Below are 19867 nucleotides of genomic sequence, written 5' to 3'. Positions count from 1 at the left end.
ATTTAATTCTGTATCACTGAAATGTTGTGTTGTTGTTAATGCTGTCGTGTCACATGGTCCAGACTCTTAGTTTCCCTGTATAAGGTTTTGGAGGTTTTTCAATCTACAGGAGCAGAAAGCTTCATCTTTCTCTCTTAGAGTGGTTGGTGGGCTCCAACTCCTAATCTTATAGCTCACAGTCTAGTGCTTATCCTATGGAGCCACCACACTCTTTCTGTTCAAGCTGAAATTTCACTTTAACACCTGACTGTATGTGGTGAAAGATCCCTGATGCTACTGTTGTTGTTAAGAGCTGTCGAGTCAATTCCAACTCATAGCGACCCTTAAAGGGTTTCTGAGGAGCAGATGGTAAGTTTGTACCACCGACCTTGTGATTCAAACCGACTTTGTCGTCCAGTGCTTTATCCAACAATTCCACACCAATTGGTCTAGTAACCTAGCCCAATATAGCTAGTAACCCTAGAGGAAAAGATAAGGTTCTCAGCTGTAAAGAGTTACAACCTCAGAAGTTGCTACAAATAGGAACAGACCCAGTGCCACATAACCACCAACCACCAACCACCACCACTACATATGGGGAGGAGTCCTGGAGTGGTGCTATAGGATAAGCATTGGACTGCTACCCACAAGGTCAGCAGTTCAAACTTACCAGTCACTCATTGGAAACCCTACACAGGGTTGCTATGGGTCAACAGTGACTTGACAGCATTTAACAGCAATATATATGGTGAGAGGCTTTGATGGTTCATTGGCAGGAATCTCACATTTAATGCCAGATATCTGGTTGAATTTCCAGTCATCTGTCAGTGGACACTTGTGTGTTGCTACCATGTTGAACAGGTTTCCTTGGAACTTCTAGATTAAGGCTATGAAGACAGATCTGAAATCTACTGAATCTATCAGTTAAAAAGATCACTATGGATCACTATGGTCTCATTTTCAACTGACCATGGGGACGGCGCAGGAAAATACAGCATTTAGTTCAATAGTGTGTGGGGTCGCTGTAAGTTAATTTGACCACAGATAACAACAACATGGGTTCAAGGACCAATGGGTTCAGACATAGCAACGATTGTGATGTTTGTGCAGGATGGGCCAGTATTTTGGTCTGTTGTGCACAGGGTCACTATGAGTTGGTTCTGACTCAACGGCACCTAACAGCAACAACATATATGGTGAAGAACTCTGTGGAGAAAGTTATTTATTAGGGTAACTAATATAAATTGAAATTGATACATTGTTGTTGTTGTTAAGTGCCGTTGAGTCAGCTCTGATTCCTAGAGACCCTGTATAGGGTTTCCGAGGAGTGACTGGTGAGTTTGAATATATTAGGAGCTTATTTTAGTTGACAAAAATTATTTTAGTTGACAAAAAAAACTGATTTTGTAAACAAAAATCAGTTCGACTGTGTAAATGACATTAAAAAACCAACTATCCAAATAACAAGCTGTTGTTGTTGTTCAGTAAGATCTAGTCAGTACAAACTCATAGTGACCTTGTATAGGTTTTCCAATGACCATCTTGTGGGTTTCAACGGTTAACCTGTGGTTATCAGTCCACTCTTTATCCTACATTATTGTAAATATTTTTTAAATTGGGGTATATCAATTTTTTTTTAAGCACAGAAAAAATTTACAATAAAAACAGTTTTCAAAATAAAAAAAGTTATAAAGACAGCAAATCGATAGCTTTATTTTTCCTACCTGTAATCGTCATTATTGTTGTTAAAAAATCTCCATTGTGAAGCATTTCCCAGCATAGCATGCACTTCAGTTGTTCATCTTAAAGAAGAACATTAAGAGGAAGTCAGGATAAATAAACAAAAGAATGAAATCAGAAATACCTGTGGTGCTCTACACAACATTTAGTTCTTAGACATATTAATAAAAAATCCATACATATTCATGTCAAATGTACTTGCTGTTAGTTCAATATTGCAAACTTTTAATTTAAATTCTTAAAGTTAAAGCAGAAATCAATATAATCATGGAGAAAACCCTCTATAAATTATCTGTAGCTTTCTTAGTATATGACAGTAAATCAAAAAATGTTGTTACTAGGATTTTAATTCATACATGCCTAGGTTTATTCCAAACTATACATGTTTAAACCTGTCTCTACAACCAGAGGGTGGCCGCAGACAAGTGTTCTTAGTAAAATATTTGCTATAGTATTTTCAGGGTGCTATTAAAAATAAAATAAATTAAGGATTATTTTTTGTACTGTGGACAAAATGATTTTGAGAAGAGGATTAATATACAATTTTTAATAAAACTCAAGTGGACATCTTCCTAAATCACTGAAGATTTGCAAAAACATTACAGGAATATTGCCCCACACAAAACAAAGAGTTTTAAATGGACCTAACATTTTTAAAAATGTCGGGGAAGACCTCAAAGATGAACCAAGAGAAGGAAGACCATCAACCTCAATGAATGAATGAAAAAACTTGACTAAAGCCCAGAAACTGGTGGAAGAAGCCGGTAGAATCATCAGTGAAGTTGCCATCTCATGTAATGAAGAATTTTCAATCTGAAGCAAACATCTTGGACTCAGTTAGTTTTTAACTGACCAAAACTGTTTGTGAAGATCAGCTAGCTCAAAGAGCTAATCTTAACCATCAGTCTTTTAAGCAATATAGTTGCAAATGAAGACAATTTTATGGAAAGAATTGTAACTGTGAATGAGTCTTAGATTTACCAAAACAATCCAGAGAGCAAGGTCCAATCAAAACGGTGGCTTCCAAGAAGATTTCCTGAACCAGTTAAATTCAATACTGAGACGTCATCTCAAAAGATTATGACAACTATTTGGGGGAATTCCAGAGGTGCAATCTTGGTGGATTTTCTCAATCAACTATCATGAGGGCTTATTAAGAAGAAGTTTTAAAGAAATTTGAAAACCACATTGGTGATGAAGCCACTAATAAAATTATGCTGAGAATTTTTTTTTTTTTCCTCATCAAGACAATGTACCTTCAAGGCTAACAAAGGCTGTCAGCTAGGATGATTTTGCTGGGAAAACTTACCTCATTTACCCTACAACCCTGATCTTGCCACTTCTTTTTGTTCCACTAACTCAAAGAACGTTTAAAAAGAACAAGATTTTAGTTCTTAGAGGATGCTTAAACTGCTGCTTTGACATGGTGTAAATCAAACAGCACAAAATTCTTCTGTGAAAAGTAAGAGAAATGGAGATACCATAGATGGAGGATATGTCAAGAAACAATAGCTTCACATTTAAAACATTTTGTTTAATAAACATTTCTGTTTTGTAGCAGTACTTTTTGACTCATTCTCATATGTTTAAAGTTTAATTGTTGATTTGATATAACTTAGTATACTCTATTTTTATATCTATTTTTAGGCAGAAAAAGTCTCATTGCTTGTATTTTATAGAGAAAAAGATAGTACACTAAGGAGATGTCAGTACTCCTTCATTTTTCAAGCCTATGTAGCATAATTCCATCATAAAACTCATGTAGTGATCAGGAACCACAATTATCTCAAAGACAGCTGAGGGTCATGCTGATGGTGGTCCCACTTAGATTTAAATAATTATATGTGTCTCCATCTCACACAGCTGGTATCTGCCATGCCTTGTTGTTGTTATTAAGTGCCATCGAATCTGTTCCAACTCATAGTGACTCTGTATAGGTTTCCAAGGAGCAGCTGGGGGATTTGAACAGCTGACCTTGTGTTTCCAAACCCAGTCCTGACTGTACAGCATTACATCACGTTTCCATCTGTTATGTCTAGCAACTAACTAATCATCTAGTATCTGCTAATTTTGTCTTGACACAAAGCCAATTGAGATACAGGCATTTCTATTTTTGGAGTATGTGTGTGAGAGTGCTACAGTGAATTTACTTGACATGGCTTTTCTAACCAAAGTTTTCTTAGTTCCCACCAAATGATTGGGTGCTGTTATTACTGTTAAGTGTCATCAAGTGTAATCTGACTCACAACCATCCTGTATAGGGTTTCAGAGGAGCAGCTATTGGATTTGAACCACTGGCATGTGGTTCTAAGTCCAGTGCTGAGCCTATAGCACCACACCAGGAGTCTGACTGGGTAGGACCATGAGAATAAGGTATATAGCACTCTAACACATGGGTTGGTGAGTTTTGCTATCCCACTAGACTAAAAAGGAGCCATCTCAGAAGCAGGAACTCATAATGACAGAACTATCAAGAAAGATAAACCTTGAGCAGAGTGTCAGATCTCTACCTGGAAAATGGGTGATGACAGAGGCAGCCGCATGGAGGGATAGAGCTATTGTGGTCTTTCTGGCCCTTATTGTTGTTGTTAAGTGCTGTCGAGTCGATTCTGACCCATAGAGACCCTGTACAGGGTTTCCCAGGCTGTAAATCTTTACGGGAGCAGAAAGCCTCATCTTTCTCTCGAGGAACAACTGGTAGTTTCAGACTGCTGACCTTAAGGTTCGCAGCCCAATTCGTAACCACTGCGCTGCCAGAGCTCCTTCCTGGCCCTTGTTGTTGTTGTTGTTAAGTGCCCGTTGAGTAGGTTCTGACCCATAGCGACCCTGAACAGGGTTTCCCGAGGCTGTAAATCTTTATGGGAGCAGAAAGCCTCATCTTTCTCCCGCAGAGCAGCTGGTAGTTTCGAGCTGTTGACCTTGCGGTTCACAGCCCGATTTGTAACCACTACGCTACCAGAGCTCCTAACCCTTAGACAAACTTAAAATTGAGTGCCTACAGTAAGGAGGCTGGCTTTCAGAATGTGCCCTTTTGGCATTGACAGCCTGGCTAATGAAGCTTTGCAAAACTTGTCTGTTAAGGACAGAGGCCAAGGGACATGACTGAGAGGCTGAAGACAAGAGCAAGTCACGTCTTCAATACAGCAGAGCAGAGGCGTTTCTGACTGGAGAACTGCTGCATCCAATGTTGTTTCTGATCCTGAATTGTACCCTGTTCACTTCCCTAATAAACCACACAATCATTGAGTATTATCTGTGAGTACCTGGTGGCCATTACAATGAATTATCAAACCCTGATGTGAAGCAGAGAGTGCTTTTGGAGGAATGGTTGCTGTCAGAATAGGGTAAAGAAGGTTGTATTGTTATTGTTGTTAAATGCCATATAGTGGGAGCTAACTCATAGCAACCCATTATAGTATTTCCAGGGAGTGGCTGATGGATTTGAACCGCAGATCTTGTAGTTCAAACTGCACTTGCAGTTCTGCCCTTATCCTACAGAGCCACACCAGAACTCCAAAGAAAATTGTAAGTATGGAGGTATGTCTGACCTCTGCTTCATAGGAATTGACCTTGGATTGATTTTGACTTTGATTTTCCTATCCCCTTGTGAAGCCAGAGGAAGTAAACAGTTTTTGCAGTGAGCCACCTGCTATGTAGTATTGTTCTTTCCTGTTCCTGGAGTGCTTCAACTGTACTTTGTAATTAATCTCAGGTTCACAGGGGCCCTAGGGGCATAGTGGTTAAGTGCTTGGCTAATAACTGAAAGGTCAGGGATTCTAACCCACTAGCCACTCTGTGGAAGAAACATAATAGTCTTCTACTCTATGGCGTAGTTTTACTCTGTACAGATCAGCATTGGACTATTTACCAAAAGGTTGGCAGTTTGAGCCTACTAGCCACTCCTCAGAAACTACCTAAAGTTGCTATGAGTTGGAGCTGACTTGCTGACACATTAGCGTCTCTATGAGTTGGAATTGACTGGATGGCTGTGTTTTGGGTTACTTCAGTGTCCACTTTGAACCTTCAGGGAAATTCAGGAGAAGAATGAATTCACTTGATCCTGAGCCATATTATGCACACCCAGTCTCTGTGGAATTAAAATGAAATACCCCCTGGTGTGGCACTGTAGGATAAGCACTGTGTTACAGACCACAAAGTCCACAGTTCAAACCTGCCAGCAGCATCTCAGAAAACTTGTACAGAGTTCCCATGAGTCAGAATCAACTCAATGGCACTTAACAACAACACCCAGATATGCTAATCAAAATAAGCCTTTGATGACACTACAGTGAGCATAAAGATTTCTTTGAAACTAGATAAGGGACAGGTAATGGTAGGGGAAATTTTCATCAGTCTCTTTTAGGCTCTTTCTGTATCCCTACAATCTATAACAGGAGGCTAACCAGATTTCATCTTGGGAAAAATGTTACTTGTGCATTGATAGAATATTGCTATCTCAAATGATGAACATTGTTTGTTCTTTTGTTTTGCAGAATTTACACAGGTTGGATTTTTTACTTATTTAATGTTTATTTACTATTTATCTTTATCACTATACATTAAACTCCACAAGGGTTTGTCTCTTGCATTCACGTCTCAGCTTTAATTACATATCCTGGTACATAATGGGATTCACCTTAAATATATATCGATTAAGCAAATGAATGAATACATAATGTGACTATCACAGATATGTCATGGCTAAGATAGCTGACTTGTTCAGTATCATGCTGTCATTATAAGATATAGAGAATATCAGAGGACAGTTATATGTCCTGTCAAGAACATCATCACTCAATTTCTTTTGCTTTTGAAGAGGAGGGTGCTATATTTTTGTTTGATTTTCACTGACCAGTGTACTACTATATATAATATGGTTAGACAATGACAAGGTTCAACTTGAATAGCAAAAGAGAAATCTTTTGTTACAAAAATCATATAAGCAAGGTTGGTGGTTCAAGCGCACATGCCAACTCCTCAGAAACCCAATACAGGGTCACTATGAGTTGGAACTGACTTGACAGCACTAACAGCAACAACCTCAAGTCAACCTACTTGCTTCTATGTGTTTGTTTGTTTTCTAATTTTCTCTCACTAATATATCCATTCATCAGCTATTGATTGCCTGTTATGTATCATGACCTCAACTTGGCATTGGAAATTTATGAAAGGTGGTTGATAAACATAGGAGGCAGTAGTGCCTTCTAAGCATCAATTTTCTAAGGAACAAGAACAGCTGGCAACTACTTATTGCCTTGTGATAAGTAAAACAGACCATGGGCATCTAGAGTAGTACTGGCTTCACTTTAACTGATGGAAGGAGGAAATGATAGAAGGAAGCAGTTACTTTTGAGTTGAGTTATAAGAAGAGACAAATTCATACTGATAGCAAGGTAAGAAATGAACATTTGAGCTTTTCTGAAAAAGGAACAATGTGTATGATATTGGAAAGGACAACAAAAAATTTGCCTTGGCAAATTGGCATCAAGGAGCTCTGGTAGCGTAGTGGTTATGAATCGGGCTGCTAACCTCAGAGTCAGCAGTTTGAAACTACCAGCTGTTCTGCGGGAGAAAGATGAGGCTTTCTGCTCCTGTAAAGATTTTCAGCCTTGGAAACCCTGTATAGAGTCGCTATGTGTCGGAACCAACTCCACGGCACGTAACAACAACAACAACAGTTGGCATTGAATCACTCAGTATCATGGCAACCCCATGTGTGTCAGAATAGAACTGACTGTGCTCCATCTGGTGGGAGTTTTCAGATGTAGACCACTAGGCCTTACTTCTGAGGTCATTCTGAGTGGACTCAAACCTCCAAACTTTAGGTTAGGAGCTGAGCATTTTAATAATTTTACCACCCAGGGACTCTTTGTTGTATCTACAACACAGGTTTGGACTCCATTTTATAGACTGTAATTATCAATATGTCCCAGGCCCTAAACTCATGGAATTGTAGAAATGGAGGCTCTAAGTGATCATTTGGTTTACTAGATTACAAATCCAGTGTAGTCAGATTCCAAATTACAGTTATTTACATTCTGTTTTACAATCTAAGTTCACCACAGTCACTCCTGATACATTTATCTAAGGCTCAGTCGAAATTCAATCTATTTCACACTGATAGTTTTTTCTATCTTTTTTGAAATCAATATGTGTCTGCACATTTAATTTAGCAATATATCATATACTGCCAGATGGTTATCTCATCAATATTTTTTTAAAAGAAAATATTTCTAATTTTTTTTATCTGTTTCTTCATTTTGCCTTATTCACCTCAGCTAAACTTTGTACCTTTTGTAACAAATCTTTGCATACCTCCAAAGAGTCCTGTGTCTGAAGCTTGTACCATATCTGTTATTAACACTTGATTTGATTTCAAAGTCTATTTGCCTATGATTTTGTTGTTGTTAAGTGCCATTGAGCCAGCTCTGACTCGCAGAGATCCTATATGGGATTTCTAAGGTTGTAAATCTTTACAAGAACAGAAAGCTTCATTGTTCTCCTAAAGAGCAGCAACTGGACTCAAACTGTCAACCTTGTGGTTTGCAGTCTGGTGCTTATCCTACAAAGCCACAGTGCTCCCTTTGACACACTACCTTAATTAGCAACTGTGCTTAGGTTATTCTACTAATATTTAGCTGTTGTTGTTAAGTGCCATTGAGTTGATTCCAACTCATAGTGACGCTGTAGAGTTTCCAAGGAATAGCTGGTGGGTTTGAACCATCTAAATGTAGTCATATAATTTATCTATTAATAAAATACAATTCACATGGCAAGAGTACATATGAATTTATTACATGAAACAATAACTGACTGAGTATTATTGTGATTATTCACATAGTTGAGTGCTAGTAAGATACAGAAGTGTTTCTCAACAGTATACTTTCATGATTTTTATCCCATTATATAGCTGTAAAAAAAAAAAAAAAGTGTCTTTGTTTCAAGGCAGATAGATGATAGATAGATTTAAACACTGCTTCTTTCTTTAGCCTATATAGATAGTGGGGTCCCAGTGTTGCACTGTAGCATAAGTACTGGACTACTAACCACAAGGACAACAGTTCAAACCCATCAGCCACTCCTCAGAAACTCTATATAGCACTTAATACCAACATATATTAGAAATGTGATCTAAAAAAAAGAAATACTTTCAGCTATATATTTATGCATAATTTCCACAAGATCCATGTGTCAGATTAACCTACATCAAAGTATCCACTAGCTCAATCACAAGTGATAACTATGATTTTTTTAAATCATATGAGATTGAGTATCCTAAAGGGATTTTGAATATTTGGAGAATATATTAAATGAAACTAAGATAACTTAACTACATAATTCTTGTACAGTTTCAAGACTTTAGTATAATTTTGACATACTAGTTACTGAAAATATTTCATAATTGTTTCTAATGTATGGAAATTTTTGTCATAGGGGACTTTAGGGATCTAGAAATATTTAATTATATCCTTTACAAAGATGATGGTATAAGTACTAATTTTTTCTTGTTTCCTTTTTAGCTCCTTGTGGATATAATGTCACATCTCAGAATGGTACAATTTATTCCCCTGGATTTCCGGATGAATATCCAATTTTAAAGGACTGCATTTGGCTTATCAGTGTGCCTCAGGGTCATGGAGTATACATAAACTTCACCTTGTTGCAGACTGAAGCTGTTAATGATTACATTGCTGTTTGGTATGTGTATCTTTCAAGTAAGAACAATCTTAAAAAGTGATAAACTATTCTGAATTATCACCTATATGTCAGATTTAGAAGAATAGTGGTAATGTATCTACTGAAAAGTAAATTTAGTGGGTACAATGTGGTGCTGTACGATATGCACCGGACTGTTAACCACAAGGTTGATGGTTCAAACCCACCAGTCGCTCTTTGGAAACCCTATACAGGGTAGCTATGAGTCAGAACCGACTCCCTGTACTTAGCAACAACAACAGAAATATAGACAATGTATCTTATGTGGTATGTTTGAGTATTTCTATATGGTAGACACATTTTTAAGGACTCATGGTAGTACAGTAGTTAAATGTTCAACAACTAATCAAAAGGTTGGTGATTTAAACCTACCCAGCAACTTTGCAGTAGAAAGCACCTGGCCTCGAAAACCTTTTGTAGTCACATAGGTTCTCTATGAGTCAGAATTGACTCAAAGGCACCCAACAATGGATAGATTCATAACTACTTATGATATATGAGAATATCTCAAGATATGAGGGATTATAGGGGAATGGAAAAACACAATACACCTGTGATTCTACTTGGATGGAAAAGGCACTGCATACTACTAAGACACTAGGAATGGGTGCAACTTGACAAGGTCCAACTTGAATAGCAAAAGAGAAATCTTAGAGTTATGGACAAAAATTATATAAGAAGGTTGATGGTTCAAGTTTACCAGCCACTCCTCAGAAACCCTATACAGGGTTGATATGAATTGGAACCGACTCAACAGCACTAACAATGACCACAGATCACCCTACTTGCTTCTATGTGTTTACTTATTTAATAACAGATTTGAAGAATTATCATGTACTTTTAGTTGTCATCCATTTTCATCAAGTGGATTTCCAGTCATAATGATCCTATAGAAGGTTTCCAAGACTGTGATTTTTACAGAAACATAACCTCATCTATCTTCTTCAGAGGAGCTGGTGGGATTTTATGACATTGTAGGTAACAACCCAATGTCTAACCCACAGTGCCTCCAGGGATCTTTGTGAAGGAGGTAGGAAAAGCTATAAGGCAAGAGGAAATGTGACCTAAAGGAACTGGAAGAAATAAGGTATGCCATAGCTAAGGTCTTGTTAGAGACAGCGAAAGAGCGAAGAGACAACCTAGTAAAGGTAGACAGAGACAGATGATAACAGGGCCATCTAAATCATGTTGAAGATTCAGGGCTTTCCTCCTAATAATAATGACAATTCACATACAAATTTTAAACAAGAGAATTATAAGATAAGATTTCATTTGCAAAATATTCAGTATCATTTTATGAAGACCATATCCCTTAGGTAAGAAGGAAGGCTGGCTTTTGAGTATGTAGAACTAAATCTTGTAGGGGGATTATAATTACCTTAACTAGTAACTATGAGAATGAGAAGAAAAGGGAATTTGAAATAATAAGTTAACCATGTGAAACTGCTGATTCAGAAACAAAACATCTATAATATATTATCATTATGTTGAGAGAAACTAATCAATAACAAAAGGACAAGTATTGTATCAGAACACTATTATAAAAAGTCACGGAAAAGTTTTCAGTCTAAAGAAACGTTCTTTGATTGTGATCAGGGGTGGGAGGCAAAGGAGAGTAAGTCACTGCCTAGGGGGTATATGCTATTAACTTATGTGACTTGGCAGGGAGGGCAAATAAACAATAAAAAAATAGCAACACATGCTTAGAAAGTAGAAAAGATCCTGACAACATTACGTGGAGTGTCTATTATTATAACACGAAAGAGAAAGATAGAGTAACATATAATAAAATAACAACATTGTGATACTTCTAAACCCAGTATACAGAGTCTATTCAGCTTTTTAAAAAACTGTTAATTTGGTATAAAAATTCCCTAAATGTCACTTACCATTAAATTGTTGATGTTGTTACGTGCCTTCAAGTAGGTTCTGACTCAAAGCGACCCTGTATAGGGTTTCTGAGGTGTGGCTGGTGTGTTTGAACCGTTGACCTTGTGCATTATCCTGTAGCACCATACCAGGACTCCTACAATTAAATAGGAGTCCTACATTCAATTTAGACTTGACCATGTAGAATTTTAAAAAGAAGCTGATAGACGCTACTGCAGTCCCTAAAATAAATGTGACCATGTTTCTCAAATGCCTCTAAAAGTGTCAGCGTTGGAAGTCAGGAATGAATTTATCCTACTTTTCTAGGTATCAAATGCCAGTGCTGTAGCCTAGAGCACAGAGGTCAGACTAGTCTGCTTTTACCAAGATATGTCCCCACAGTTAGTGGAAAATGGATTGTCAATTTAAGCTGTCATTTAACAGCTTTCTACTTAAACTATGCTTTCTTTCTATCTTAGGGATGGTCCTGACCAGAATTCACCTCAGCTGGGAGTTTTCAGTGGCAATACAGCCCTAGAAACAGCTTATAGTTCAACCAATCAAGTCCTGCTCAAGTTTCACAGTGATTTCTCAAATGGAGGATTCTTTGTCCTCAATTTTCATGGTCAGTTTATACTCACCCCATTGATGAAGATGGGGAACTCTATTTGATTCTTCCTGAAGTGTTGACATATACCTTGTTTCCATCTAAAGTTCCTTGATTTTACCTTCACAAACCAAATAGGAACTAAAGCAATAGTTCCCTGTGATCTTTTTATTTAATGGTATTTTTGTCATTTCAAGTCTTATCTCAAGTAGTATTTTGTTATAAACTTTATTCTTTCTAAGATAATAAACTACAGAGAAACTCTCATATGAGGAGGCCTTTGAAATATGTTTGGTGCCTTTCATAGATGTCCTCATACATGTTTCTGAATGAAGTGCTATACCAAATATATATAGGTGCAGTGAAAGCAAATCTCTAATTATTTTGAGAGAAAACTCTAAGCTATAATGGGGATATCTATCTATCTATCCCTTCTATTTCTTTTTACCCCTATGTCTCAGGACAAGAGACAGAGTGAAACATTATGAATTTTATATCTAACATGCAGCCAAACCATGGTTGAACTATTTCAATCTCAAAACTCCACACATATTTAAATTTCTAAATAAATGTTTTTAATTTTGAAACATGATATGTGTTTTTCCTTGGATTTTAGATTTTCCTTAGTTTTAAATAAAATTATGAGAATTTGCCTTCTTAGATACTTTAAAAAATAGGATATACTGGACTGCATTTAAAATTTTTTCAGTGAGAATTTTGTAAAATAAATATAGAGATTTTGGCAAATCTAAGCATCATAACTTTAAGAGGAATGCTTTTTGTAGTATTTTGTTTCACTAACAAATGAAATTACAATTTTTCCTTTCTTTCTTAAACCATTTAGCATTTCAGCTTAAGAAGTGTCAATCTCCCCCAGCAGTTCCACTGGCAGAAATACTTACTGAGGATGAGGATTTTGAAATAGGTAATATTTTCATCTTGACAGTTAACTTAGTCTGGCTTTCTATATGCCTACCTTCAATGGGAATCATTGCACAGACTAGTGAATGAGTAATATGTCAGAAAAAAATTCCTAAATCATGGTTAGAGACTTATACATACACAGTTGTAGTGGTCATGGATCTAATACCTATATTGTCTTTACTTCCATGAATTTTTTTCCAGTTGAATTTTTTTTGTGTGTGTATGATTCTGAATACATTTTTTGTTGTTGTTTCCTAAAGCATCTACTAGTTACAGTTTATCTTTTACTATAATTTGTAAGCAGCTTGATAGCAGTGGGTTTGGATTATTTATCTTTTATAAGGAGCACAGGTGGCACAGTAATTAAGTGCTTGGTTGCTAACCAAAAGGTCAGTGGTTCAAATCCACCAGACACACCACAGGAGAAAGATGTCACAATCTTCTTGCCTAAAGCTTTCCAGCCTTCAAACTCTACGGGATCATTCTCCAGTGTCCTATAGAGTCCCTATGAGCAGGCATCAACTTGAAGACAATGGGCTTGTTGTGGGAGCGTTGTTTTTTTTTGTGTGTGTGGTACTTATATTTGGAATAAAATTTTAAGAGATAGACTTGAGCAGATATTTGTTTTCAATTAGATGGCCATGTTCATGCACAGATGGAAGAACTTAATAATTTGTGGTTAAAATAATGATTAGGATAACACTGACCTTTCACTGAAGCTGGAATATAATTGTTAGCATATATTTAATGATACTACTTAGAAATGCTGCTTTATCATTTTATGTTAATGATCTAATTCATTAAATTATCATCAGATCATATTAAGAAAGCATTCACAGCATATGCTTGCAGTATAATTATAGTGACCTAGAATTTCTTAGCCCCAATTTAAAATACTTTGTCCTGTTGTCACACCATGTGTCAGATCATTGGTCAAAGTATATGACCCAATTTCTGATATACTTATAATGGCTTAGTTAATTGAAACATTGTGCTAATTAGGCCAAGGTCATGGATTAGTCTTATCCATAGACACTTAAAGTCATTCTGTTCTACAGTCATAAATATCAAACATTTATTTCACCATCTTTTTTTGTTTTGCTTTTTTGTTTGTTTGTTTGTTATAATGGGAGAATCGAAATTAACATAGGCAAGGAAAAAGAAAATGCCAAATAATTTCTTTATTTGTTTCTAAGTGTTATCAAGTTGGTTCTGACCCATTGAGATCCTATATAGGATTTTTAAGGAGTGACTGGTGAGCTTGAACCATCAACCTTGTGGTTCAAACCAACTTTGCAGTCCAGCACATTCACCCACAGTGCCACACCAGGATCCTCATTTCTGTATTGTTATGTGCCATTGAATTCATTCCAACCCATAGCAACCTGTATAGGGTTTCCAAAGAGCTGCTGGTGAGCTTGAACCGCTGACCTTGTGGTTCCAACTGACTTTGCAGTTCAGCACATTAACCCACAGTGCCACACCAGGACTCTAATTTCTGTATTAGTAGTGTTTAATTGGTGGCACTGTGGGATAAAGCACTAGACCACAGGTTGATTTGAACCACTAGGTCAACAGTTCAAACTCACTAGCCCCTCCTTGGAAACCTTATGCAGGGTCACTATAAGTCTAAACCAACTGGACAGCATTCAACAACAACAACTATTTTAATATACCATTTTTATCAATGAAGAACTAAAAATTATGCTATCTTATTAAACAAGCTAAAAATTGTTTAATAAGGAATTGATTCTGACTGGTTTACACATTGACTTATTTAGTGATCATAGATTACTACTTACTGTGTAAATTGTGTCTATTATGGAAATTCTGAAACCAAGATTTCCAAGAATATTGTGTTGCTTCTTTTAGGAGATTTTGTGAAGTACCAGTGCCATCCTGGGTACACATTAGCAGGAACTGACACACTGACCTGCAAGCTGAATTCCCAATTGCAGTTTGAAGGCTCTCTCCCAACCTGTGAAGGTATGTACAGTTTGGAACTGAAAATATACTTTTTCAATATAGAAAATCTTGTTGTCTATAATTGGTTCAAATTTCTAGTTTGCACTTGTCTGAAATTAATGTTTATCTTTTAACTCAATTGTAATGAAAATTATCTAACAGAATTATGTGGTTGCTTTTTCTCTTTTAGCTAATTATAAAAAATAAATCAAAATCACACAAAATAAGAGGTGATTTTTTTTTCTTTTTAACTACTTATTATGAAAAAAATTCAAATTTGTAACACAGTTGAAGTAACTTTACAATAAACACCTAAAACCAATCACCTATGTTCTACCATTAAAGCCCATTTTATTTCCTTTATCACATATCTATCCATCTATCTATCCATTAATCATTTTAGAACTTAGATCCATTTCAAGATAAATTGCAGGCATCTCCCTCTAAATACTTCAGCAGACATGTGATTAGTTAGCATTTAATATTTTTGTCACTTTTGAATTAAAACTTATAAACACTCATAGGTACATGTATTGTGTACAATGAAACGCTCAAATAGCATGTTTTCATATGTCTTTAAAGTACATAGATCATGTAGAATAAAGTAGGCAATATATAATAACATAACAAGATTTGAGGCTGACTCATGGGTTCATCTGAATGAATTGAATCAATTAAATATCATTTAAAAAGCACCACTGTCAAGTACCACTGAGAGGAGAAAGGCTTGAAAAATTAAAAATAAGCTTAAAAGATCAATCCGTTTCCACTGTGCTTATCAAAATCATGATGCAAATTTAGTGCCATTGAAGAATGGAGTGCTCCCTTTTGACAAGTAATCTGAGTGTTATTCTTCTGTATTAGTGAAGCCCGTTGATAATGAAGCAGTTTAAATGGTCCAAGATTTATTAGGAAAAGATCTGGAGTCTAATTCTAGACTCTGTCTAATCCCATTATCATGATATACAAGAAGTATAATTTAAAGGCCAAATGTAATAATTCATATATATTAAATGATTTATCAATTTAAGTGTAGTATAATATAAAATTCAGTCTTACTTAAGGCAATTTTCATTGTATTGCCACAATAATGGACCTGATTTTGCAAGTGCACATACTTGTGAATTTTTTTTTTTTTTTAAGTATCTGATAACTTTGTGTATCCTCAATTTACAATGAGGTAGATCCTAGTTACTACAGGAGGTATTGGTGTTGGTTTTGTGCCGTGGAGTTGAATCTGACTCATAGCAACCAGGTTTAGCATCTCCAATGATGAAAATCTTTATGGGAACAGAAAACCTCATCTTTCTTCCTGAAATGGCTAGAAGATTCGAACTGATGAGCTTGAGATTAGCAGCCCAGCTCAACCTATTAACCTACCATAGTAAATTATGTGATTTTCAGAATTCCTTCACTTTCACCTCAAAAAACATATTTCCTCATACTCCTTGCTATGCTTAAAATAGAAACAAGTAACATTATACAAAACAGTCTAGTTCCAAAAATTTTAATTCATTTCAGCTGGTTTTAAAGGGAATAGTGATTTCCTCCCTTTTGGGATAACCCTGCTAGGTCTATTTGCAAACAGACAAATTTTGCAAATGATTTATCAGAGATATATTTCTCATGCTAAAATTAAGAGGAAATAACGTATTAAGTGTTACAGATCTGGCATCTAAGTATACTTTCATAAAATTGTAAGCAGGTTAGTGTGATAAATTAACTTCAAAGATGGTCCTGAATAGTTGAATCTCATCCCATTGAGGGCAGATTAGCCTAATGATTTGCTTCTATGCAAATGTGATGGTATGTCAATTCCATGATTGTGTTAGATGCAATTGAGTTGGTACTGACTCACAGCAACTTATACACAACACTGCCTAATCTTGTACCAATCTCACAATCATTGCCAAGCTTGAGTCTATTGCTGCTGCCACTGTGCCAATCCATCTCTTTGGGATCTTTCTCTATTTTATTGACCCTCTGTTTTACCAAGCATGATATCCTTCTGCAGGGACTGGTCCCTCCTGATAATATGTCCAAAGTAAGAGAGATGAAGTCTGACCATCCTTTCTTCTAAGGAGCATTGTGGCTGTACTTCTTCCAACATGTATTTGTTGTTTTCTGGCAGCCCATGGCAGTTTTAATATTCTCCTCCAACACCATGACTCAAATGCATCAATTTTTCTGTGGTCTTCCTTATAAGTACATTTCAAATTCATATGAGACTATTGGAAATACCATGGTTTGGTTCAGGTACACCTTACTTCTCAATGTGACATCTTTGCTGTTGAACACTTTGAAGTGATCTTGTGCAGCAGATTTACCTAATATAATTTGTAGGTTGATTTCTTGACCACTGCTTCCTTGAATATCGATGATTATTCTAGACAAAATGAAGTCTTTGACAACGTCAATCTTTTCTCCATTTATATTGATGCTATTGATTGGTCCAGTTGTGAGGATTTTTGTTTTCTTTACATTGACATGCAACCCACACTAAAGGCTCTGATCTTTAATCCTCATCACTAAGTATTGTAAATTTCCTTTGCTTTCAGCAAGCAAGTTTGAATCATCTGCATATAACAGATTGTTAATAAGTGTATCTCCAACCCTGATGCCAAGTTCTTCTTCATATAATCCATCTTCTCAGATTCATTGCTCATCCTACAGATTGAATAAGTATGATGAAAGAATACAACTCTGGCACACACCATTCCTGACTTTAAACCATTCAGTGTACCCTTGTTCTGTTCTTGGTCTTTCTACAGGTTCCTCATAAGCACAAATAGGAGTTCCAGAATGCTCGTTCTTTACAATATTGTCCATGAATTTTCATGATCCACACATTCGAAAGCCTTTGCATAGTCAATAAAGAACAGGTAAACATAATCACTAGTATGCTCTGCTTTCAGGCAAGATCCATCTGACATTATCAATAATATCCCTTATTCCATGTCCTCACTTAAACCTGGTTTCCCTGTCAGGGTAATGTTGCAGCCATTTTAAAATTATTTTTAGCAAAATGTTGCTTGCATGCGATATTAATGATACTGTCAGATGATTTCTGCATTCTCTTGGGTCACTTCTCTTTGGAATAGTCAAGCGGTATCTCTTACAATTAGTTGGTCAGGTAGCCATTTTCAAATTTTCTTGCCATAGATGAGTGAGAACCTTAGTGCTGCTTCAGTTTGTTGAAAGATTTCAATTTTTATTCCATAAATTCCTGGAATCTTGATCTTTGCCAATGCTGTCAGTGTACCTTGGACTTCTTCCTTCAGTATCATTGGCTCTTGGTCTTATGCTACCTTTTAAAATGGTTGAACATCAACTAATTCTTTTTGGTACAATGACTCTGAATCTTCCTTCCATCTTTAGAGGATTTCTGCGTCATTCAATAGCTTGTCTAAAGAATACTTCAATATTGCGAGTTGAGGCTTGAATTTTTTCTTCAGTTCTTTCAGCTTGAGAAATGCTGAGCATGTTCTTCACTCTTGGTTTTCTAACTCCAGATCTTTGCACATTTGATTTAGTTTTCTTTGAAATTTTCTAATTAGCTCTTTTACCTCCTTATTTTTTCCATTTGCTTTAGCATGTCTACATTGGAGAGAAGGCTTTTCAGAGGCTCTTCTGACATCCATTTTGGTCTTTTTCTTCTTTCTTCTCTTCTTAATAACATTTTGTGTTCTTATAGTCTGATGTTTTTTATGTCATCCCACAATTCTTCTGGTCTTCGGTCATGAATGCTTACTTCATCAAACTTTTATTTAGAAGATCTCTAAATTCAGGTGGGATATGTTCAAGATCATATTTTGGATCTTGTGGACTTGTTTTAGTATTCTTCAGTTTCAACCTAAACTTCCATATGAGCAATTGATAATCTATTCCACAGTCTGCCCCGTGCCTTGTACTGACTGATAATATGGAGCTTTTCCACTGTTTCTTTTCACAGATGTAGTCTATTTGATTTTTGTGTATTCCATTTGGTGAGGTCCATGTGTACAGTCTGTCCTCTTTTATGTTGTTTAACATTCTAACATGTGATCTACAGAATTGTTTCTATCACCAAGGCCATATTTTCCAACTACTGATCCTTTTTCTTTGTTTCCAACCTTTGCATTCCAGTCACTGTAATTATTCATACATCTTGATTGCAAGTTTGTTAAATTTCAGAGTGAAGAAGTTAGTAGAAATTTTGAAGTTTATCATCACTGGCTTTAGTGGTGGTTAGTGCATAAATTTGAATAATAGTGTTATCAACTGGTCTTCTAGGCGTTTGGATATTATCCTATAACAGACAAAGTTGTTCTTCAAGACATACCTTGAAATGTTCTTTTTGATGATGATACGATGCATTCCTCTTCAATTTGTCATTCACAGCATAGTAAATCATGTGATTTTCAGGTTCAAAATGGCCAATACCAGTCTGTTTCGTCTCAGTAATGCCTAGGATTTCAGTGTTTTTGTGTTCCATTTCTTTTTTGACAGCTTTCAAGTTTCCTAGATTCATGCTGCCATTAGTAATGGCTGTTTTCAGCTGTTTCTCTCATTTTGAATTATGTCCCGTCAGTCACTGAAGGCCCCAAAGGGTTGCTCAATTGTGTCAGTATGGTCAACTCTACTTTAAGGAGGTAGCTCTTTCCCAGTCATATTTTAGCCTACTAACCTGAGAGGCTTATCTTCTGGTACTATATCTGACAATATTCTGACACTCCTCAACATGTTTAAATCTCCAGTATTCTGGTGCTCTCTGACAGTGTTCCACTGCTATTCAAAATGTTTTCAGTTATTAAATATTCAGAAGTAGTTTGTCCCTCCTTCCTGCTAAAATGTCTTTGCCTAGGAGTTCATCTGAAACCTGTCCAACCTAGGTGACCCTGCTGGTATTTAAAATATCAGTGACACTCCTTCAAAAACCACAGCAACATGCAAGTTATCACAGTATGAGCTAAAGAAAAAATTAAAGCCTCAAGTTTCTGAAGAACAGATTTGATACATTAAACACTAAAGACTGAAGACCAGAAGAGTTGTGGGATGACATCAAGAACATCATACATGAAGAAAGCA

At 36.3% G+C, this 19867-nt stretch overlaps 1 protein-coding gene across 1 annotated transcript in view; it reads left to right on the top strand.

Moving 5' to 3' along the window:
* Nucleotides 1-19867, top strand: part of CSMD1 (CUB and Sushi multiple domains 1) — a 2529117-nt gene that overhangs the window by 2197711 nt on the left and 311539 nt on the right. The window contains exons 41-44 of the mRNA XM_006866725.1: nucleotides 9240-9417; nucleotides 11784-11929; nucleotides 12756-12836; nucleotides 14708-14821. Of these exons, the coding sequence (XP_006866787.1) occupies nucleotides 9240-9417; nucleotides 11784-11929; nucleotides 12756-12836; nucleotides 14708-14821 (519 nt within the window). The remainder of the gene's footprint in view (nucleotides 1-9239; nucleotides 9418-11783; nucleotides 11930-12755; nucleotides 12837-14707; nucleotides 14822-19867) is intronic.

The sequence above is a fragment of the Chrysochloris asiatica genome, unplaced genomic scaffold (assembly GCF_000296735.1).
Source record: "Chrysochloris asiatica unplaced genomic scaffold, ChrAsi1.0 scaffold00095, whole genome shotgun sequence".
Lineage (NCBI taxonomy): Eukaryota > Metazoa > Chordata > Mammalia > Afrosoricida > Chrysochloridae > Chrysochloris > Chrysochloris asiatica.
The sequence above is the reverse complement of the archived record's forward strand: the minus strand, read 5'-3'. Positions and strand labels throughout refer to the sequence as shown.